This window comes from Scyliorhinus torazame, chromosome 3 (assembly GCF_047496885.1).
Source record: "Scyliorhinus torazame isolate Kashiwa2021f chromosome 3, sScyTor2.1, whole genome shotgun sequence".
Lineage (NCBI taxonomy): Eukaryota > Metazoa > Chordata > Chondrichthyes > Carcharhiniformes > Scyliorhinidae > Scyliorhinus > Scyliorhinus torazame.
This window is the reverse complement of record NC_092709.1, coordinates 264548047-264571820: the sequence shown is the minus strand read 5'-3', so window position 1 is coordinate 264571820 and position 23774 is coordinate 264548047. Positions and strand designations below refer to the sequence as shown.

Sequence of the window (23774 nt, the reverse complement as noted above, 5' to 3'; positions counted from 1 at the left end):
CCCCCCCTTCCGTCCCAGGTGCATCGGGTGGGCAACGGGCAGGACAGGCTGGCAGCTCGCCATCCCAGTCGCCCGGGCCGCAGCCTGGCCCATATAGGCCAGGACGCCCCAGGAAACGGCCGCCAAAGGGATCCAGTGTCAGAGGGCAGGAATCACAGGAGTCCACCTCCAGTTCTGCTGTACCATCTGGGGAACCACGTAGACGTAGTCAAAGGGCCCGTAAGGCCAAACAATTAGACACTGAGTAAGTTGGCACGGGTGCAGGGCACAGATGAGTTTTAGGGGCAGCACGGTAGCCTTGTGGATAGCACAATTGCTTCACAGCTCCAGGGTCCCAGGTTCGATTCCAGCTTGGGTCACTGTCTGTGCGGAGTCTGCACATCCTCCCCGTGTGTGCGTGGGTTTCCTCCGGGTGCTCCGGTTTCCTCCCACAGTCCAAAGATGTGCAGGTTAGGTGGATTGGCCACGATAAATTGCCCTTAGTGTCCAAAATTGCCCTTAGTGTTGGGCTGGGTTATGGGGATAGGGTGGCGGTGTTGACCTTGGGTAGGGTGCTCTATCCAAGAGCCGGTGCAGACTCGATGGGCCGAATGGCCTCCTTCTGCACTGTAAATTCTATGAACTACATAAACACCAACATCGGATGAAGGCACGTGCATGAACTCCTTTGGTTATTAAAGTCAATGTTACACCTACAGAAGCTGCCTTTGTGCTCTGTCCAAAGCGTGCGGGGGTGTCATGTACGTTGAGCGCAAGTGTGTGTGTGAGGGGTGGTCTTACCTCAGCCCCAGGTGAGTCTGTCCCCTTCCCCCTGGGCCGCCATCAACATCCCCCGGGCAGAGGACGGGACCGTGCGCTGCAGTGTCACAGCCGCATGCAGGGATGATCCGGGTGGATGGTGGTTCTGTGGCCATGGGTCAGACATAGTCCAACGATGTGGAGCCAGGAGCTCACCGCAGGGCAGGTTGTCATCATCCTCCATGGCCTGCAATAGACACGCGTCCACCCGCAACTGTGTGAGCCCGGCCGTTGTGCCGCAGGTGGATCGGCAATGGGGGGGGGGGGGGGTTGGAGAGGGGGGTGAGGGTGCTGGGTGGGTGGATGGGTGTGGGGTGTGGGTGGTCAGCTGTTGCCATGGTGTGCGGTCTGTGGCCATACTACCCGATTCCCACGCCCATCTAGTCAGTGAAGCGGGCGGCTATCAGTCTGTCCCGTGCCCGCTGGGCCAGCCGGTAACGATGGACAGCCACCCGCCTGTGTCTACCCCGTCTGCCCTGACCATTACCCCCATCCCCCTCATCTGGGGAGGACTGCGCCTCTTCCTGCTGCTCCTCCACTCCGCCCTCCTCTGCCTGCGGCACATCGCCCCTCTGCTGGGCTATGTTGTGCAGGACGCAGCACACCACAATGATGCGGCCGACCCTATCTGACCGATACTGGAGGGCGCCCCCAGAGAGGTCCAGGCACCTGAAACGCATCTTCAGCACGCCAAAGCACCTCTCTATCACTCCCCTTGTCGCTACATGGGCATCATTGTAGCGGTTCTCCGCCTCATTGCGTGGCCTCCGTATAGGCGTCATCAGCCACGATCGCAATGGGTAGCCCCTGTCGCCCAGCAACCAGCCCCTCAGCCGGGGATGGCGTCCCTCGTACATGCTGGGGATGGATGACCGCGACAACACGTATGAGTCGTGTACACTGCCTGGATAACGGGCGCAGACTTGCAGGATCATCATGCGGTGGTCGCAGACCACCTGTACGTTCATCGAATAGGTCCCCTTCCTATTGGTGAACACGGCCCTGTTATTTGCAGGTGGCCGCACGGCGACGTGCATCCCATCAATCGCCCCCTGGAACATGGGGAACCCGGCCACGGCAGAGAAGCCCACGGCCCGGGCATCTTGGCTGGCCCGGTCCACAGGGAAGCGGATGTAGCGGTGCGCCATGGCATATAGGGCATCTGTCACTGCCCGGATGCACCGATGCACCGATGTCTGCGATATGCCGGACAGGTCCCCACTCGGTGCCTGGAATTACCCCGTTGCATAAAAGTTCAGGGCCACCGTAACCTTGACGGACACGGGGAGAGGGTGTCCCCCGCCAGTGCCACGCGGTGACAGGTGTGCCAGCAGGTGGCAGATGTGTGCCACGGTTTCCCGCCTCATCCGGAGTCTCCTCCTGCATTCCCGGTCCGTGAGGTCCTGGTATGACTGCCGGGGCCGGTACACACGGGGTGCCCTCGGGTGCCTCCGTTAGCGTGGGGCCGCGACGTCCTCCACCCCCTCCTCCCCCTGTCGGTCAGGTGTCCCTCCAGCCTGGGCGGCTGCCGCCTGCCCCTCTGCGGCAGCCTGCGCCGCCTCTCTGGCACACTCCTCCTCCTCCTCCTCATCCAGGGCAACATGGACATTAGCGGCTGCCGCCAAGGCGGCCAACATCGCTGGATGATCGGAAAACATGACGGCCTGGTGGGGGGGGAGGGGAACGACGACATGTCATCATTGCCCATATCCCCTCCTTTCCCCCAGCCAGGTGGCATGGACCGCATGGGTCCAACTGTTGGAGGCTGGCACCTGGCCAGGTGGACCAACTCACTTGCCCTCGCACCCCCCCTACCAGGCACGGACCCCCCCCCATCCCCCTCCCCGGCACGGACCCCCCCAATCTCCTCCCCGGCACGGACCCCAACCTCCTCCCCGGCACGGACCCTCCATCCCCCTCCCCGGCGCGGACCCCCCCATCCCCCTCCCCGGCCGGACCCCCCCAACCTCCACCCCGGCACGGACCCCAACCACCTCCCCGGCACGGACCCCCCATCCCCCTCCCCGGCACGGACCCCCCCCTATCCCCCTCCCCGGCACAGACCCCCCCCCATCCCCCTCCCCGGCATGGACCCCCCCAACCTCCTCCCCGGCACGGACCCCCCCAACCTCCTCCCCAGCACGGACGCCCCCAACCTCCTCCCCGGCACGGACCCCCCCATCCTCCTCCCCGGCACGGACCCCCCCAACCTCCTCCCCGGCACGGACCCCCCATCCCCCTCCCCGGCACGGACCCCAACCTCCTCCCCGGCACGGACCCCAACCCCCGCCCCGGCACGGACCCCCCATCCCCATCCCCGGCACAGACCCCCCCCCCATCCCCCTCCCCGGCACGGACCCCCCCAACCTCCTCCCTGGCACGGACCCCAACCTGCTCCGTGGCACGGACCCCCCATTCCCCTCCCCGGCACGGACCCCCCCACATCCCCCTCCCCGGCACGGACCCCCCCAACCTCCTCCCCGGCACGGACCCCAACCTCCTCCCTGGTATGGACCCCCCATCCCCCTCCCCGGCACGGACCCCCCCCCATCCCCCTCCCCGGCACGGACCCCCCCAACCTCCTCCCCGGCACGGACCCCAACCTCCTCCCCGGCACAGACCCCAACCTCCTCCCCGGCACGGATCCCCCCCATCCTCCTCCCCGGCATGGACCCCCCTCCCGGCACTTCCCCGGAGCCCAGCCCACTCTAACCACCCCCCCCCCCCCGCCGCACACACACACACAACCCGAGACACATCTCTCCTCACACATTCAGACTGCGGCCACGCCATCGCCTGCCCAGCGGCCAACCCCCCAGGCCGTCACTCACCTCCACGCTGGTCGGCGTGAACCTGGAGCACAGGTTCACGCCGATGAAAAGGAGGTTTAATTTACGTCGACGTGAACGGTCATCACGTCGTCGGGACTTCGGCCCATCCGGAAGGGAGAATATCGGCAGGCCGAAAATCGGCTGCCTTGCGCAGGCCCGTGACATTCTCCGAAGTCAGCGGCGCCATTAACGGCCCGCCGACTTTTCTCCCTTCGGAGACTTCGGCGGGGGCGGGGGCGGGATTCACGGCGGCCAACGGCCATTCTCCGACCCGCTGGGGGGTCGGAGAATGACGCCCCAGATTCCTTAATTCCCAGTGCATAAACCTCCACGAATCTTCCTCCCACCTGCTGCATAAACGCAAAAAATATTTTCACCCTCCTCCGAGAGCGGCAACAATTTCAGCCTAGAAAAGTCCAGCTTCGGGTCTAGCTCGCAATTTAAATCACCTCCAAAAATCAGGTGGTATGTATCCAAATCCGGAATGGAAGCCAACAGCTTCCTAATAAATGCTGTATCGTCCCAGTTCGGGGCATATACGTCAATTAATACCACCAACATACCTGCCAAAGATACAGTAACTATCACGTACCTACTGTATGTGTGTGCCATTACCTTTTGTTTGAATAAACATTTTATTGAGGTATTTTTGGTATTATAACAACACATGTACATGAAACTATAAACATAGTGCAAAAGCCGTCTCCTTCCCTTACAGGTCCCACTTTTATTAATCCCCTACTCTAAGCTAAACTAACCCCCCCCCCCCACCCCCGCTGACGATTAATTTTCCGCGAAGAAGTCGATGAGCGGTTGCCACCTCCAGGCGAACCCTGACATTGACACTCTCAAGGCATACTTGATTTTCTCCAAACAGAGAAAGCTAGCCATGTCCGATAGCCAGGTCGCCGACTTCAGGGGCTTTGAGTCCCTCCAAGCTAATGGTATCCGGCTCCAGGCTACCAGGGAAGCAAAGGCCAGAACGTCTGCCTCTTTCTCCTCCTGGATTCCCGGGTCTTCCGACACCCCGAAAATCGCCACCTCTGGACCAGTGCCACCCTTGTTTTTAACACCATGGACATGACATCTGCAAACCCCTGCCAAAATCCCCTAAGCTTCGGACATGCCCAGAACATGTGGACATGGTTTGCTGGTCCTCCCGCACATTTTACACACCTGTCTTCCGCCCCAAAGAATCTGCTCATCCGGGCCACTGTCATGTGAGCCCGATGAACGACCTCGAATTGTATCAGGCTGAGCCTGGCACATGTTGCGGTCGCGTTGACTCTACTCAACGCGTCTGCCCATAGACCATCCTCTATCTCTCCTCCCAGCTCCTCCTCTCACTTGCGCTTCAGCTCCTCGATATGCGTCTCCTCTGACCCCATAAGTTCCTTGTAAATGTCTGAGATGCTCCCTTCTCCTACCCACCCTCTGGGAACTACCCTGTCCTGAATTTCCCTCATCGATAGGAGCGGGAAGGTTGCACCTGTTTACGTAGGAAGTCCCGCACCTGCAGATACCTGAATTTGTTTCCCCTCGCCAACCCAAACTTCTCCTCCAGCGCCCTCATACTTGGAAAGCTCCCCTCTATAAACATATCCCCCATCCTCTCAATCCCTCTCTCCGCCATATCCGGAACCCCACATCCATACTTCCCGGGGCAAACTGGTGATTATTACAGATTGGGGACCAGACCGATGCTCCCTCTGCTCCCACATGTCTCCTCCATTGCCCCTAGACTCTCAGGGCCGCCACCACCACGGGGCTGGTGGAGTACCGTGCCGGCGGAACGGCAGAGGGCTGGTTTAGCACACTGGGCTAAATCGCTGGCTTTTAAAGCATACCAAGGCAGGCCAGCAGCACTGTTCAATTCCCGTACCAGCCTCCCCGAACAGGCGCCAGAATGTGGCGTCGAGGGGCTTTTCACAGTAACTTCATTTGAAGCCTTCTTGTGACAATAAGCGATTTTCATTTCATTTCATTTCAGAGGCGCAGTTACTAACGCCCCCAGGCTGCTGCCCTTGCATGAAGCCGCCTCCATACACTCCCATGCCGACCCCTCCCCCACCACCCATTTCCTGATCATGGCTATATTCGCCGCCCAGTAATAGTCACTAAAATTTGGCAGCGCCAGTCCGCCCTCTCCCCGACTCCGCTCAAGCATTACCTTCCTTACCCGCGGGGTCTTGCCCGCCCAAACAAAGCCAGTGATCACTTTGTTGGCCCGTTTAAAAAAGGACCGTGGAATAAAGATGGGGAGACATTGAAACACGAACAGGAATCTCGGGAGGGCCGTCATCTTCACCGTCTGCAGCCTCCCAGCTAATGACAACGGGAGCGCATCCCATCTCTGAAAATCGTCCATCATTTGGTCTACTAGTCGGGCCAGATTTAATTTATGCAGCCGGTCCCATTCCCACGCCACTTGAATGCCTGGGTACCTAAAGCTTCCCCCTACTAATCTAAACGGCAGCTCCCTGTGGTAGTATGCATTAGGGGTCATGTGGGACTGTGAAGCCATGATGTAATTGGCTGACAGATCCAGGATCCTGGTTGGACGTTGACCTCTAGCTCCGCCCTGAAGGCAGAGTATAAGTACCTGGAGCCCTCCCCCGCAGGTAGTCTACTACTGAACTGCGGGGGAAACAGTCACGCTTAATAAAGCCTCATCGACTTCACTCTATTCGTCTCTCGGAGTCTTTGTGCGCTACAATTTATTAAGCGTGACTGTTTCCCCCGCAGTTCAGTAAGCATCACCCCGCCGGGTTCATTTTTAACAAGGGGTGAATGTGATAGTATGCATTAGGGGTCATGTGGGACTGTGAAGCCATGATGTCATTGGCTGACAGATCCCGGGTCCTGGTTGGCGTTGACCTCTAGCTCCGCCCTGAAGGCGGAGTATAAGTACCTGGAGCCCTCCCCCGCAGGTAGTCTACTACTGAACTGCGGGGGAAACAGTCACGCTTAATAAAGCCTCATCGACTTCACTCTATTCGTCTCTCGGAGTCTTTGTGCGCTACACTCCCCCAATCGCCTCTCCTGTCCCCTCGCTTGGACCACAAACATCTCACTTTTCCCCATAATTAGCTTATACCCCAAAAACCGGCCAAATTCCCCTAGAATCCTCATGAAGTTCTTCCATCCCCCCTATTGGGTCCGATACGTACAGAATCAGGTCGTCTGCATAGAGCGATGCTCTGTGTTCCACGCCTCCACGCCCCCCCCCCCCCCCCCGCACCCTCCCTCGGACCAGCCCCTTCCAGCCCCTTGAGGCTTTCAGAGCAATTGCCAACGGCTTTATAGCTAGCGCGAACAACATTGGGGAGAGGGGGCATCCCGGTGCAGTCTAAAATAGTCCGATATTGGCCTATTCGTCCGTACGCTTGCCACAGGACCTGATACAGCAACCTGACCCAGTCCATAAAGCCCCGCCTAAACTCAAACCGTCCCAGTACCTCCCACAGATAATCCCTTTCTACCCGATCAAAAGCCTTTTCTGCATCCATTGCGATCATTACCTCCACCGCCCTACCTTCCGGGGGCATCATGCTCACGTTTAAGAACCTTCTTACATTGGCCACCAACTGCCTACCCTTAACAAACCCCGTCTGGTCCTCCCCAATAACGTCCGGAACACAACCCTCAATCCTGGAGGACAAACCTTTGGCCAGCAGTTTGGCGTCCACATTCAACAGGGATATCGGCCTGTAGGACCCACACAGCTCCGGGTTCTTGTCCCGCTTCAGAATCAGCGAAATCGTGGCCTGTGACATCGCTGGGGGCAACGCCCCTCTTTCCCTTGCCACATTGAACATCCTCATCAACACCGGCCCCAATATCCCAGAGAACATTTTATAAAACTACACTGGGTACCCGTCCGGCCGCGGGGCTTTACCCGACTGCATGGCCTTCAGACCCTCCACTATCTCTACCAACCCGATCGGGGCCCCCCAGCACTTTTACCAGGTCCCAGTCCACCTTTGGGAAATTCAGCCCCCCCAAGAAGTACCTCATCCCCTCGGCCCCGAAGGTAGTTCCGACCTATGCAGCCTACTGTAGAAATCCCTAAATGCCTTATTCACCCCTGCTGAATCTCCGACCAGGTTCCCATCTTCGTTATTTACTTTCCCTATCTCCCTGGCTGCCTCCCTCTTTCTAAGCTGCTGTGCAAGCATTCTGCTGGCCTTCTCTCCATGCTCATAGATCGCCCCCCTCGCCTTTCTCAGCTGCTCCACCGCCCTCCCTGTGGTTAACTAGCCGTACTCCGCCTGTAGCCTCTGCCGTTCCCTTAAAAGCCCTGCCTCTGGGGTTTCCGCATACCTCCTATCGATCTGTAGTATCTCCTTAACCAGTCGGTCCGTCTCTGCCCTGTCCACCTTCTCGCTATGGGCCCGGATCAAGATCAGCTCCCCTCTGACCACCGCCTTCAGTTCTTCCCACATCACCACTGCTGAAATTTCCCCCGTGTCGTTAACCTGCAGATAGTTCTGAATACATTTCCACAGCCGCTCGCACACCCCTTCGTCAGCCAAAAGTCCCACATCTAACCTCCAGTGTGGGCGCTGGTTACTGCCTTTACTAACCTGCAGGTCAACCCAGTGCGGAGCATGGTCTGAGATTGTGATCGCCGAGTACCCCGTGTCCACCACCCCTGCCAGTAAGGCCCTGCTGTCTGCCACCACCCTGTCCGCTAAAGGTGAACCTGTATATTGATTAAAATTGCCGCCCCCCCCCAAGCCCTACCATCAAAGCCCCAGTGAAAGACCTGTGGCGAGATTCTCCGACCCCCCGCCGGGTCGGAGAATCGCCGGGGGCTGGCGTGAATCCCGCCCCCACCGGTTGCCGAAGTCTCCGGCACCGGAGATTCGGCAGGGGCGGGAATCGCGGCGTGCCGGTTGGCGGGCCCCCCCCCCTGGCGATTCTCCGGCTAGGATGGGCCGAAGTCCCGCTGCTAGCATGCCTGTCCCGCCGGCGTGGATTAAACCACCTCTCTTACCGGCGGGACAAGGTGGCGCGGGCGGGCTCCGGGGTCCTGGGGGAGGGGCGACGGGGCGATCTGGCCCCGGGGGGTGCCCCCTCGGTGGCCTGGCCCGCGATCAGGAACCACCGATCCGCGGGCGGGCCTGTGCCGTGGGGGCACTCTTTTCCTTCCGCCTTCGCCACGGTCTCCACCATGGCGGAGGCGGAAGAGACCCCCTCCACTGCGCATGCGCAGGGATGCCGTGAGCAGCCGCTGACGCTCCCGCGCATGCGCCGCCCGGCAATGTCATTTCTGCGCCAGCTGGCGGGGCACCAAAGGCCTTTCCCGCCAGCTGGCGGGGCGGAAATCAGTCCGGCGCGGGCCTAGCCCCTCAAGGTTAAGGCTCGGCCGCTCAAGATGCGGAGGACTACGCACCTTTGGGGTGGCGCGATGCCGGACTGATTTGCGCCTTTTTTGGTGCCGCTCGTCAGACATCGCACCGATTATGGAGAATTTCGCCCCTGGTTCACCCACCCCTTCCGCAATCTGCTCTGGTCCTTCACCCGCAGGTGAGTCTCCTGCAAAAACACCACATCAGCCCTCAGATTCTTTAGGTGAGAGATTGGGCCCCACAATCTGCTTATGATCCAGGTGACCAACCGAATCCGAGGCCTCCCACCCCATCCCCCCCCCCTCCACACCCCTCAACCTGGAGTCAGCCATTTCCACCGTGAAGAGTTATCAAGTGCCTGCCCAGATGATGTAGGCCACAGGCTCACCTTAGGTGGCCACCATACCAACCCAAACAATGAAACAAAAAACCCCATGGTAACCATCTGAATCTAACCCTCCGCCTGTTCCCCCCTCCCCTAAACCATACCCTATCCAAACATCCATATTGATTACATTCCAAAGAGCAATACCCACTCATGACCAACCCCCAACAAAACAAAAACGCTAGGTGTGGTAGTCACCACTGTTGTATTATATTGTATATACTGCACTGCATACAAGGGTATTACAATAAGGCCCCTGTACTATCGGTATGGGGGTAGATCCCTGCCTGCTGGCTCCGCCCAGTAGGCGGAGTATAAATGTGTGTGCTCACCGAGCTGCAGCCATTTCGGCAGCAGCTGTAGGAGGCCACACATCTCTGTGTAATAAAGCCTCGATTACTCTCTACTCTCGTCTCGTTGTAATTGATAGTGCATCAATTTATTACACAGAGATTTTACAAAGATGGATCTCCGCATCAAGCCGGATCGCCTGCAGCTGCATCCTCAAGCAGACAACATCAAAAAGGACTTCGCACATTGGCTAGCTTGCTTTGAAGCATACATCGGATCTGCGACAGATTCTGTACACGCGGCTGAGCTCCGATGTCTTTCCCCTCATCCAGGACGCGCCTCTCTACACGAGGCCATGGCGCTACTGAAGGAGAACTATGCTCAGCAGACCAACAAGATCTATGCCACGCACCTCCTGTCCACGTGGCACCAACTTCCCGGTGAGTCTGTGGAAGATTTCTGGCGTGCCCTGCTCGCCCTGGTGAGAGAGTGTGATTGCCAGGCCGTTTTGGCCGCTGAACATTCTAATCTGCTAATGAGAGATGCGTTCATTACGGGCATAGGGTCGGCCTACATCCGGCAGCGCCTCTTAGAAGGGGCTACGCTTGACCTCGCGGTGACCAAGAAACTAGCGCCCTCGCTCACAGTCTCCTCACACAACGTACAGGCGTATGCCCCCGACCGCACGGTCCACCCCTCCTGGGCATTGTGGACCCCATCAGCGACCGCCCGCAGCCAACCCCATGCCTGCGCCGCACGGCAGCCAACCAACCCCGGGGGACCCAAGTGCTACTTATGCGGACAACAAAACACCCCCGGCAGCGCTGCCCGACGCGGAGCGCGTTCTGCAAGGCCTGCGGCAAGAAAGGACATTTCGCTGCAGTGTGCCAGACCCGCTCAATCGCCGCAATTGTTCCTGCATCCCCCGCGTGCGGGCAGTGGGCGCCGCCATCTTCCTCGCCTCAGACAACGTGCGGCCTGTGGATGCCGCCATCTTGCTCCCCTCACAACACGTGCGGCCCGTGGGCGCCGCCATCTTGCTTGCCTCACAACCAATGGGCAGAGCCATCTTGCCTGCCCTAGGATACGTGCGGCCCGTGGGCACCGCCATCTTCCCTGCCTCAGGACCCCTGCCCATCGGGCACTTCATCGGGCCGCTCATCGCCTGCAACCGCCGACGACCAGCCGTGTCTCGCCTCCGTCACGATCGACCAGTCCCGACCGCACAACCTCGCGACCGGGTCGACAAAGGCGAAGGTCGACGGGCATGAGATATCCTGCCTTCTCGACTCCGGGAGCACTGAGAGCTTCATCCACCCCACGACGGTAAGGCGCTGCTCCCTCGCGGTACACCCCATTAACCGAAGAATCTCCTTGGCCTCTGGAACCCACTCCGTGGCGATCCGGGCGTACTGCATCGCCACCCTCACCATCCAGGGTGTAGAGTTCAGCGGCTTCCGGCTCTACATCCTCCCCAACCTCTGCGCTGCCTTGCTACTCGGCCTGGACATCCAGTGCAACCTCCAGAGCCTACCCCTGAAATTCGGCGGACCCCTATCACCCCTTACTGTATGCGGCCTCACGACCCTGAAGGTCGACCCGCCTTCTCTATTTGCAAACCTCACCCCGGATTGCAAACCCGTCGCCACCAGGAGCAGACGATACAGTGCCCAGGACAGGACCTTCATCAGGTCTGAGGTTCAGTGGCTGCTGCGGGAAGGTATCATCGAGGCCAGCAACAGCCCCTGGAGAGTCCACGTGATAGTGGTGAAAACGGGGGAGAAAAACAGGATGGTCGTTGACTAAAGTCAGACCATCAATCGGTACACGCAGCTCGACGCGTACCCCCGTCCACGCATATCTTATATGGTCAATCAGATTGCACAGTACCAGGTCTTCTCGACAGTGGACCTGAAATCTGCCTACCACCAGCTCCCCATTCGCAAGGCGGACTGCCCGTACTCTGCGTTTGAAGCGGACGGCCGCCTTTACTATTTCCTTCGGGTTCCCTTACGGCGTCACTAATAGGGCTTCGGTCTTCCAACGGGAGATGGACCGAATGGTTGACCGGTACGGGTTGCGGGCCACTTTCCCGTACCTGGATAACATCACCATCTGCGGCCACGACCAGCAGGACCACGACACTAACCTTTCCAAATTTCTCCACACCGCCAAACTCCTCAACCTAACCTACAACAAGGAAGTGTGTGTTCAGCACGAACCGATTAGCTATCCTCTGCTATGTGGTTCAGAACGGAGTTCTAGGGCCCGACCCCGATCGCATGCGCCCCCTCATGCATCTCCCTCTTCCCCACTGCCCCAAGGCCCTCAAACGATGCCTGGGGTTCTTTTCATACTACGCCCAGTGGGGCCCTAACTATGCGGACAAGGCCCGCGCACTCATCCACACCACCGGTTTCCCACTGACGGCCGAGGCTCACCAGGCCTTCAACCGTATCAAAGCCGACATCGCCATGGCCGCGATGCACGCGATCGACGAGACGCTCCCCTTCCAAGTCTAGAGCGTGCGCGCCTGGTGAAGGCCTCCCGCCCCTTTGAACGCCTCAGCGTGGACTTCAAAGGTCCCCTCCACCGACCGCAACACGTATTTTCTCAATGTGGTCGACAAATATTCCAGATTCCCCTTCGCCATCCCATGCCCCGATATGACGTCTGCCACCGTCATCAAAGCCCTCAACACTATCTTCGCTCTGTTCGGTTTCCCCGCCTACGTCCACATCGACTGGGGATCCTCATTTATGAGCGATGAGCTGCGCCAGTACCTGCTCAACAGGGGCATTGCCTTGAGCAGGACGACCAGCTACAACCCCCGGGGAAACGGGCAGGTGGACCGGACGACCACGGTCCAGAAATCCCCCGGCCTCCCGCTGGCAGGAGGTCCTCCCCAACGCACTTCACTCCATTCGGTCGCTCCTGTGCACGGCGACTAACAAAACCCCACATGAACGTATCTTTGCCTTCCCCAGGAAGTCCACCTCCAGGGTTTCGCTCCTAACGTGGCTGGCAGCTCCAGGACCTGTTCTCCTCCGCAAGTACCTGCGGCTCCACAAGGCGGACCCGTTGGTTGAGAGGGTACAGCTACTCCACGCAAACCTGCAGTACCCCGACGGAGGCCAAGACACAGTCTCCCTCAGGGACCTGGCACCAGCTGGTTCCCCACACACCTCCCCCTCTGCCCCAGCGCCACCCTCCCTTCCCCCAGCACATCCCACCACAGCCCCCGCTCCAGGACAATCCGTCCTCCCCTTGGTCTCACCCGGGGATGAAGAGGATGTCGACCCGCTCCCGGAGTCACCGACGTCCAAGCCGACGCCTGACTCGCCACCAGCACTGTGGCGCTCTCAACGACGGATCAAGGCACCCGACCATCTAAATTTGTAGCCTTCTCTGAAATTTTAATGACAACCTGTATGTAAATAGTTTTCCACCACCCCAGCTGGACTCATTTTTAACAGTGGGTGAATGTGGTAGTCACCACTGTTGTATTATATTGTATATACTGCACTGCATACGAGGGTATTACGGTAAGGCCCCTGTACTACAGGTACGGGGGTAGATCCCTGCCTGCTGGCTCCGCTCAGTAGGCGGAGTATAAATGTGTGTGCTCACCGAGCTGCAGCCATTTCGGCAGCAGCTGTAGGAGGCCACACATCTCTGTATAATAAAGCCTCGATTACTCTCTACTCTCGTCTCGTCGTAATTGATAGTGCATCACTAGGCCCATTGAACCACAAAAAACAGGTCCAGCAGGCCACAGCTCCTCCCCCACTTCGCTCCCATTCACTAGCTAAAAATTTACTGCTAGCGAGGTAGCCCCTACTCAGGGCAGAAAAAGAGAAAGAATCAACCCCATCCGTCCCAGCTACAGAAATGGACCCCTACCAAGAGCAAGATACCACCGGGAGCCATATATTCCAAAGAAAAGAGAAATACTGCCTTGAACTATATCCCTCAAAACAGTTAGCCTTCCATCCCCCACCATACAACTTATGCAAAACAATCCCATCCCAACCCAATAACAACAAATATATACAAAATACCCTACAATCCTTCCCATAAACAACCATAACAAGTCCACGGAGAGCTCATTTAACTTGTCCCCAGTCCATGCTCTGTAACAAAAGCTCCTGCCTACTCCGAAGTATCAAATTAATGGTCATTTGACCCGAACGTAACACGCAACCTCCATAAATGCTAACAAAATCTTCATCGTTCCCTGAGAGCGCCAACGATTTCAGCCTACACTCCAAACCTCACTCCACTCTTGTGTATAGCCACTTTGGCCTTATTAAAGGTCGTCCGCTTCTTTGTCAGCTCCACAGTGACATCCTGGTAGATTCTGATGTGGTTTCCTTCCCATCTCAGGTTACAATTCTCCTTGGCCCACTTCAGGACCCGCTCCTTCTCCTGGAAGCTGTGAAATCTGACTATAACCACTCATGGAGGGCTCATTCGCCCGAGGCTTCTGCCGGAGTGTTTGATAGACCCTATCCAACTCAGTACACCCTCTCCCACCATCTTAGAGGCCACAGGCTGCAGGGTTGCTGGGAGAGGTGAGTGCATATTTAAAAGAGACTTCAGTTCCTGGAGCAGGCCACAGGCTGCAGGGTTGCTGGGAGAGATGAGTGCATATTTAAAAGAGACTTCAGTTCCTGGAGCAGGCCACAGGCTGCAGGGTTGCTGGGAGAGGTGAGTGCATATTTAAAAGAGACTTCAGTTCCTGGAGCAGGCCACAGGCTGCAGGGTTGCTGGGAGAGGTGAGTGCATATTTAAAAGTGCTTAGTTTACAGGTTGAGTGGCAGTTGGAGACTTCACTTCCTGCAGCGGGCCTATTGGCTCATCGGAAATCAGGCAGGGTACAAAAGGTGTGGCAGGAGAGCCTTTAGTCACGGAGTGCTGATTGGAACAGAGTGCATCTGAGTTTAGGTGAGTGACTGAGTTCGGGTGAGTGGCGAGAGAGGGCTGTGTTTTTGTTGGTGTTCGGGTTTATCCTTGAGGTTCTATAAAAAATAAAAATAAAAATTATTTAAATTAATTAACTAGTTGAATATGGCTGGACAGGTGATGTGCTGTTGCTGTATGATGATGGAACTGGTGGATCCCATTGAGACCGTCAGTGACCACATCTGCAGCAAGTGTTGGCTGCTCGAGGAACCTCGGCTCAGAATTGATGAGCTGGAGACCGAGCTGCACACACTGCGGCACATCAGGGAGGGGGAACATTACCTGGATGCTTTGTTTCAGGAGGCAGTCACACCCGGTAGAATAAGTACTGTTAATTCGAACAGTGGTCAGGGACAGAGTGGTGTGACTGCAAGGGAGGCAGGTAGGGGGATCCTGAGTTTAGGAGTTGAGGAGCCTCAGCCCTTGACCTTGTCCAACAGGTATGAGGTACTTGCTCCCTGTGTGGGTGAGGAAGAGGGCTGTAGGGCGGATGCGTTGACTGACCACTGCACCGTGGTACAGGAAGCCATTCAAGAGGGGGGAGCAAAAAGACAAGTGGTAGTTGTAGGGGATTCTATAATTAGGGGGATTGATGGCATCCTTTGTAAGCCAGATCGTGAGTCCCGCATGGTATGTTGCCTGCCCGGTGCCAGGGTGAGGGACATCTCTGATCGGCTTGAAAGGATTTTGGAGAGGGAGGGGGAGGATCCAGTTGTTGTGGTCCACGTTGGGACTAACAACATAGGTAAGACTAGGAAAGAGGACCTGTTTGGGGATTATCAAACACTAGGGACTAAATTAAAGAACAGGTCCTCCAGGGTTATAATCTCTGGATTACTACCCGAGCCACGTGCCAATTGGCATAGGGTTGAGAAAATTAGGGAAGTTAACACGTGGCTAAAGGAGTGGTGCGGGAAAGAGGGATTCCATTTCATGGGGCATTGGCATCAGTACTGGTGCAGGAGGGACCTGTACCGTTGGGACGGTCTTCACCTGAACCATTCTGGGACCAGTGTTCAAGCGAATAGGATAAATAGGTTGGTCACAAGGACTTTAAACTAGCAAATTGGGGGGAAGGGAAGGGTAAAGCTATGGACAGTAGAATGGTTAATGGAGATCAAGGCAGCAGGTTACGTGACAGGTTATTATGTAGAGATATGGGTCCAAAGACAAGGAAAATTAGGAGAAAGGGTAAGAGGAAAAATAATTTGCGAAAAGTTGCTGATCAAGGTGTTAGGATTCATAACAAAGACATAAAAAACACATAAGTGTACTTTACCTGAATGCTCATAGTATACGGAATAAGGTGAATGAGTTGATGCGCAAATCATCGTGAATGACTATGATTTAGTGGCCATTACTGAAAAATGGTTAAAAGATGGTCACGACTGGGAGTTAAATATCCAAGGGTATCAGACTATACGAAAGGATAGAATGGACGGTAAGGGCGGTGGTGTAGCTTTGTTGTTTAAGGATGGCATCCGGGCAACAGTAAGGGATGATATTGGTGCTATGGAGGACAAGGTTGAATCAATTTGGGTGGAAATCAGGAATAGTAAGGCAAAAAGGTCACTGATAGGAGTAGTCTATTGACCACCAAATAGTAACAGGATGGTAGGGCAGGCAATAAGCAAAGAAATAACGGATGCATGTAGAAATGGTACAGCGGTTATCATGGGAGATTTTAATCTGCATGTCTTTTGGTTTAACCAGGTTGGTAAAGACAGCCTTGAGGAGGAGTTTATAGAATGTGTCCGGGGTAATTTCCTGGAACAGTATGTAATGGAACCTACAAGGGAACAAGCGGTCCTAGATCTGGTCCTGTGTAATGAGGCAGGATTGATTAATGATCTCATAGTTCGGGATCCTCTTGGAAGGAGCGACCACAATATGGTGGAATTTAAAATACAGTTGGAGGGTGACAAGGTAAAATCAAACACTAGTGTTTTGTGCTTAAACAAAGGCGATTACAATGGGATGAGAGAAGAACTAGCTAAGGTAGACTGGGAGCAAAGACTTCATGGTGAAGCAGTTGAGGAACAGTGGAGAACCTTCCGAGCGATCTTTCACAGTGTTCAGGAAAGGTTCATACCGACAAAAAAGATGGTAGAAAGGGGAAAAATCGACCGTGGATATCTAAGGAAGTGAGGGAGAGTATCAAATTGAAGGAAAAAACATACAAAGTGGCAAAAATTAGTGGGAGACTAGAGGACTGGGAAGTCTTTAGGGGATAACAGAAAGCTACTAAAAAAGCTATAAAGAAGAGTAAGGTAGACTATGAAAGTAAACTTGCTCAGAACATAAAAGCAGATAGTAAAAGCTTCTACAAATATATAAGACAAAAAAGAGTGGCTAAGGTAAATATTGGTCCTTTGGAAGATGAGAAGGGAGATTTAATAATAGGAGACGGGGAAATGGCTGAGGAGCTGAACAGGTTTTTTGGGTCAGTCTTCACAGTGGAAGACACAAATAACATGCCAATGACTGATTGAAATAAAGATATGATAGGTGAGGACCTTGAGATGATTGTAATCACTAATGAGGCAGTATTGGGCAAGCTAATGGGGCTAAAGGTAGACAAGTCTCCTGGCCCTGATGGGATGCATCCCAGAGTGTTGAAAGAAATGGCTAGGGAAATTGTAAATGCACTAGTGATAATTTATCAAAATTCACTAGACTCTGGGGTGGTATCAGAGGATTGGAAAGTAGCAAACGTGACACCACTGTTTAAAAAAGGAGGTCAGCAGAAAGCGGGTAATTATACGCCGGTAAGCTTAACTTCGGTTGTAGGGAAAATGCTGGAATCTATCATTAAGGAGGAAATAGCGGGGCACCTGGAGGGAAATTGTCCCATTGGGCAGACGCAGCAAGGGTTCATAAAGGGTAGCTCGTGTCTGACTAATTTGGTAGAATTTTTTGAGTACGTTACCAGTGCAGTAGATAACGGGGAGCCAATGGATGTGGTATATCTGGATTTCCAGAAAGCTTTTGACAAGGTGCCACACAAAAGGTTGCTGCATAAACTAAAGATGCATGGCATTGAGGGTAAAGTGGTAGCATGGGTAGAGGATTGGTTAACTAACAGAAAGCAGAGAGTGGGGATAAATGGGTTATCCCCATTTATCTCTGGTTATCTCTGGTTGGCAACCTGTAACTAGTGGGGTCCCTCAAGGATCAGTGTTGAGCCCGCAGTTGTTCACAATTTACATAGATGATTTGGAGTTGGGGACCAAGTACAATGTGGCAAGCTTTGCAGATGACACTAAGATGAGTGGTAAAGCAAAAAGTGCAGAGGATACCGGACGTCTGCAGAAGGATTTGGATAGGTTAGGTGAATGGGCTAGGGTTTGGCAGATGGAATTCAATGTTGCCAAGTGTGAGGCTATCCATTTTGGGAGGAATAACAGCAGAATGGATTATTATTTAAACGGTAAGATGTTAAAACATGCTACTGTGCAGAGGGACCTGGGTGTGCTGGTGCACGAGTCGCAAAAAGTTGGTGTGCAGGTGCAACAGGTGATTAAGAAGGCTAATCGAGTTTTGTCTTTCATTGCTAGAGGGATGGAGTTCAAGACTAGGGAGGTTATGCTGCAATTGTACAAGGTGTTGGTGAGGCCACATCTGGAGTATTGTGTTCAGTTTTGGTCTCCTTACCTGAGAAAGGACATATTGGCACTGGAGGGAGTGCAGAGGAGATTCACTAGGTTGATCCCAGAGTTGAGGGGATTAGATTATGACGAGAGGTTGAGTAGACTGGGACTGTACTCATTGGAGTTTAGAAGGATGCGGGGGGATCTTATTGAAACATATAAAATTATGAAGGGAATAGATAGGATAGATGCGGGCAGGTTGTTTCCACTGGTCAGGGAAAGCAGAACTAGGGGGCATAGCCTCAAAATAAGGGGAAGTAGATTTAGGACCGAGTTTAGGAGGAACTTCTTCACCCAAAGGGTTGTGAATCTCTGGAATTCCTTGCCCAGTGAAGCAGTTGAGGCTCCTTCTTTAAACGTTTTTAAGAAAAAGATAGATACCTTTCTAAAGAATAAAGGGATTCGGGGATATGGTGTACGGGCCGGAGAGTGGAGCTGAGTCCACAAAGATCAGCCATGATCTCATTGAATGGCGGAGCAGGCTCGAGGGGCCAGATGGCCTACTCCTGTTCCTAGTTCTTATGTTCTTACCGAACATCTGTGAAAAATACGCATTGGACCCGGGCCCTCCACATCCTCCGGCAACTCCATGATTGAAGTTTTGTCTCCTCGACCAATTTTCCAAGTCATCCACCTTTGCCCTCAGATTCTTATTCTTCTCAGCCACCACCGAGATCTCGGCCTCCAGCAAGACAATTTGGTCGCTGTGCCTCGACAGAGCCGCCTCCATCCCCTTCAACACTTCGCCATGCTCCTTCACAGCTTCCGAAGTCCTCTCCAAATCTTCGCGGACAGGACCCAGCGTCTCCTCAATCGATTTATGGAGAGTATCAAACATCACTCTCATTGTCTATCAAATTGCTTTTCAAATTCATTAGTGAGTAGCCCAGTTAACAAGTCTGGCATGATTGGGGCGGCCACAACTGCCGGAGCTGCCGTCACCATCTTCCCTGCTGATGCGCGATGTAAAGTCTCCAAGTCAGTTGAAGAATTTCTACCCGCAGACTTCTTAGTTGTAGTCTTTTTTGACATATTTCCTCACTAGGACCCCTCTACTTTCTTATGGGAAGAGTTTGGCCACCAAAAAACCCCCAGAACCAGGCAAAATGGGTCAAAAAACAAGTACCGTGGTGGGAGCTACCTTGTGCACGATCTCCTCCTACATACCGCCACCGGAAGTCCGAACAGGTTGACTTAAATGACAAGAATAAATTATGAACTGCTTGTATGGGTGTGCATGGTGCCATTTTGAAGTAAGTAAATAAAAACATAATTCATAAAACAGTAATTCATACTGGATTAATCTGGCACAGTTTATTGAATCGATCAATAGTACGAAGATACCTTTGATCACAATCAAAGCAAGTTAAAACTGTCAAATTCATTGTCTTCTATTTCAATCCCAGATCAAACCCCAGCAGTTGCTAGGATACTGGACAGAAACCCCAATATTTTATTTAATTTGTAAGAATGTGAGGAAAGGATACTTCATTCCAAGAGTGATTCCAGGGCCTCCAAGCTAAACCATTACCACATGTCAATGGGTTATAACAGGGTTATGGTGTATTAAAACAAACTTTATCACTAACACAGTGTTACTAACACTAGCATCATAAAGAAAAATAGCTTATAATTAATTACCCATAAAAATTGCTTAACAATGCAATGAAACACTCCTAACTGCTATCTTTTATCTCCATTCAAGCAAAACCCATCGGGTAAAATTCCACTTTTAAATACAGTTAGCCAAACCAGGAAATGTTGCTGTAAAAAGATGTCTTGGATAAACCACTTGGAGAGAGAGAGAAAGATTCTTCAGGAACAAGCTGCAGATTCTTGCCTATCTCAACCTACTGTTTAAACTGCCAGCCTGAGACACTGCTCCTGTCCTGTGCACAGGCAAACCTTTAACTCACTGTCTTGAGAACAGCTGTTTGTTGGGCTGGCCCCAGTCAAATCTTTAACTGAACTGTTTTGCCCAGAAACTGCTAGTCTGTCCACAGATGGATCTAAACTCACTAGAGATATGCATGGCTCATATCGAGCTTGGTGAACGGGTGTACCCCACTGAGTTTTGCGTAAAGGTCCCCAATACTTGACATGTGGTAATGGTCTAGCTTGGAGGCCAGGTTCACGGTAATCTTATAGGCACCACAAGGCACATGGTGCCATCCGGCTTCAAGACGGGACAACTGGCGCAGCCCAAACTGCGACCTTGGGATAATGCCCAAGCCTTCGAGATGGTCAAACTCTGCGTCCACTTTAGGCCACAGCATGTATGGAAACAGGCGAGCACAAATGTACCTCGGCTGAGCTTCAGAATCCATGTGTGGATAGTGCCCAGTCCGGCTTTGAATACCGCAGGGTACATTGCGAGTACCACGTGCGGGTCTCTGTGCTTATCACAAAACCTGCTGCCAATCGAGGCGGAAGTGCTGCAACCAATCTCTGCCGAGTAAACTTGCCCCATACCATGACCAGGGGTGGACAAACAGTCTGCTGCCTGTGGACAAACCGGGACCTTTGTAGCTCCAGCGATCGTCAGCGTCTCCCCAATGTAAGTGGGAAACAGGGCATCGGTGTCCTGCAACGATAGAGGCTGAAGCCCCATCTGAATTCTGTCGCAGTGTCCTTACTGATGGCCGGGACGGCAGCACCTGTGTCCAATCCCATTGGGATTGGATGATCGTTGACATGGACAATGGACCTAATGGCCGCGACCTTAGCTGAGGAAATGCAGTTCAGTTGTGGACAATTGTCCTCTGGTTCCTCCATGAGAAAAGCTTGGCGGGCGACAGCTGGTCAGGCCATCCTGCGAACGTCGCTCTTTGCAGCCATGCCGACCGCACGCCCTGCAATAAAAAGGGTCAGGTCTCTTCAGGATCAGGGGAGGAGGGGGAGGTGGTTAGCACTGCTGCCTCATGGCCCCAAGGCCCCGGGTTCGGTCCCAGCCCCAGGTCACTGTCCATGTGGAGTTTGCACATTATCCCCATGTCTGCGTGGGTCTCACCCCTACAACCCATAAAGATGTGCAGGGTAGGTGGATTGGCCATGCCATATTGCCCCTTAATTGGAAAAAAAGAATTGGGTACTCTAAATTTATTTTAAAAAAGGATTGGGGGAGGGGTCCCGTCCAGCCCCCAGCATCCGGGATGAATGGTCCAACTCCCACTGTGGAGTCGTCCAGGGTCAGGGGCCAGGATTGCCCAGTCAAGAGGGTGCCGCTCTTTGAGAGGAGCCATGGCCCAGACTGAGGACCTCCGTCCCCTTCAACTCTTGCACGCCCTGCTCCGCACTTTCCTGCAATAGGGCTATCTCTATGGCCCTTTTTAGGTCCAGTAGGGCTCAGTGAGAAGTTTCCGCTGAGACGTCGCATTACGGATACCACAGACCAGTCTGTCCCGTAACATCTCTGAAAGGGTGGCCCCATATTCGCAAAACTCTGGGAGTTTCCAGGGGCGTGTCAAAAATTCTGATACGGACTCCCCAGGGGTACGCTCAGCCGTATTAAAATGGTAGCGTTCGACAATAACAGACAGTCTAGGGTTGAAGTGCTCCCCTATCAGGGTCACAAATCCGCGAATGACCTTGAGTCTGGGGGGTCTTGTACGTCTGTTTTTTAACTGATGCTGGAGGTGGGCACACCACAGGCCATTAACGGGGTAACGGTTTGGTATTCATCCTGGCGATGGCGTTCACTCCACAAAAATAGTGCATGCGTTCAATATACTGCAACCTGTCATTGGTATTTGCTTCAAACGCCTCAAGCTTTCCAAAGTGTGGCATATTGGTGGATGATGAAACAACTTCCAGAAGCCTACGGAGAGGCAGCTGAGCACTGCGGAAATGGTGCCGCCTGCAACTCCACTTGATCTCATCGCTAGTGTTGGATCCAGTGAAGCGACCACATGGGAGCGTAAAGGAAACAAAGGTTTATTGAATCCCCAAAGGGTCTCCCGTGACCGGCCCACACCCGGGCTGGGTTATTATGTCCAGGTTTGTCCCCCACTAATGAGGGAGCTCCAGCATGGCAGCTCACGGGCGGGATTCTCCACTCCCGCGCCGAAGTGCCCACTCCGTCGTGAACGCCGTCGAGGTTCACGATGGCGCGAAACGGCCCCGGTCCCGACCGATTCAGGCCCCGACAATGGGCTAGGATCGGGGCCGCGTCATCTACACGCGCCAGGCCTTGTCGCCGCATAAAGGCCGGCGCCGCATAACTGGCGTGGTCACCCGCGCATGCGTGGTTGCCGTCCTCTCTGAGTCCGCCCCGCAAGAAGATGGCGGACGGATCTTGCGGGGCCGCGGAAGGAAGGAGGTCCTCCTTCAGAGAGGACGGCCCGACGATCGGTGGGCACTGATCGCGGGCCATGCCACATTTGAGGTACCCCCGGTGCAGGATCCCCCCTCCCCCCCACCCCGCAGGCCACCTCCCCCCCCCCCCCCCCCCCCAGCGTTCCCGCGCTGTTCCCGACGGCAGCGACCAGGTGTGGACGGCGCCGGGGGGAACCCGCCGTTTTGGCCTGGCCGCTCGGCCCATCCGGGCCTGAGAGGATATTGAACAGTGAAACAGACTCAAAAGGCTGAATGGCCAACTTGTCTTATTTCTTATATTCGTCTGCAGCGTTTGTGCAGTGACACACCACAGTATAATTGCAAAATATATATGTTTCCTTTGCTGATTTGTTTCCTGCTGTTGCCTATAACATTAGTCACCAAGTGTAACTGCTGGTTTTGATGATACATTCAATATAATTTTACTGTCCGTGCTGTCACAGGGGACCACTCCCATCAGCAGTGCAAGTTGCAAATGTGGATGTCAAAAACCTAAAACTTCCTAACCATTAAACTGAATCATCACAAACATTTGGTTATTAGGCACACAAACCTCTAATTTACACTGCCGGTATGTGATAATTCCCAGTGCAGGCACGGGCTCATAAAATTATCCCTTAACTGTTTATGTCTCCTAATTTCATTTTATTATTGGAATGGTTTCAGGTGAAGCTTACTTGCCCTTTGCAGAAATGCCCAACTTACGAAATGCAGTCCTGTCAGGAAAAGAGGAGGATGACTCTGCTTACCAAGCCATTACCAGTGGCACTGGATCCTATTCACGTCTAGGGCCTTCCAGCTCATCCAGGCCTGCTTTACCACCAGATAACAAACCAAGGCGGTTTTGAGCAATCTGTAATTAGCAATTAGAGATATCACTGAATAAATTTCACATCCTCATTTTTGTCTGGTTTTGTTTAAGATCCATCTTGTCCATAACTCAGTTTTAAAACTAAACTGACAGCAAAGTATGAAAATAAGCATGCCAGATATTTGAAAAGTTGGTACGAAATTCAAAGCTGTAAAGCATACTGACTAGTCTATCACAAAATGTTGCAAAGACAGTATAAGACAGTTGGTTAAGTGACAGCCAGCTCACCTGGTGATTATTTGCAAAGTATCAGTGAGCGGAGACATGTTGTTGAATGTGATAGTTTACAAGATG

The 23774-nt window shown here is 53.9% G+C and overlaps 1 protein-coding gene across 2 annotated transcripts in view; it reads left to right on the top strand.

Annotated features, from left to right (window-relative positions):
• The window catches only part of LOC140409598 (protein FAM221B-like), a 126783-nt gene extending 103274 nt beyond the window's left edge, over positions 1-23509 (top strand). Inside the window, exons 8-9 of one of the 2 annotated variants that reach the window (XR_011940419.1) lie at positions 9819-10099; positions 23276-23343. Coding sequence is in view for 1 of the 2 variants with exons in the window: in XM_072497957.1 (XP_072354058.1) it covers positions 23276-23457 (182 nt within the window). In the remaining variant the exon portion in view is untranslated. Of the gene's footprint in view, positions 1-9818; positions 10100-23275 lie in introns of both variants that reach the window. The other variant, XM_072497957.1, reaches the window with a different exon arrangement.
• Positions 23510-23774: the final 265 nt, after the last annotated feature.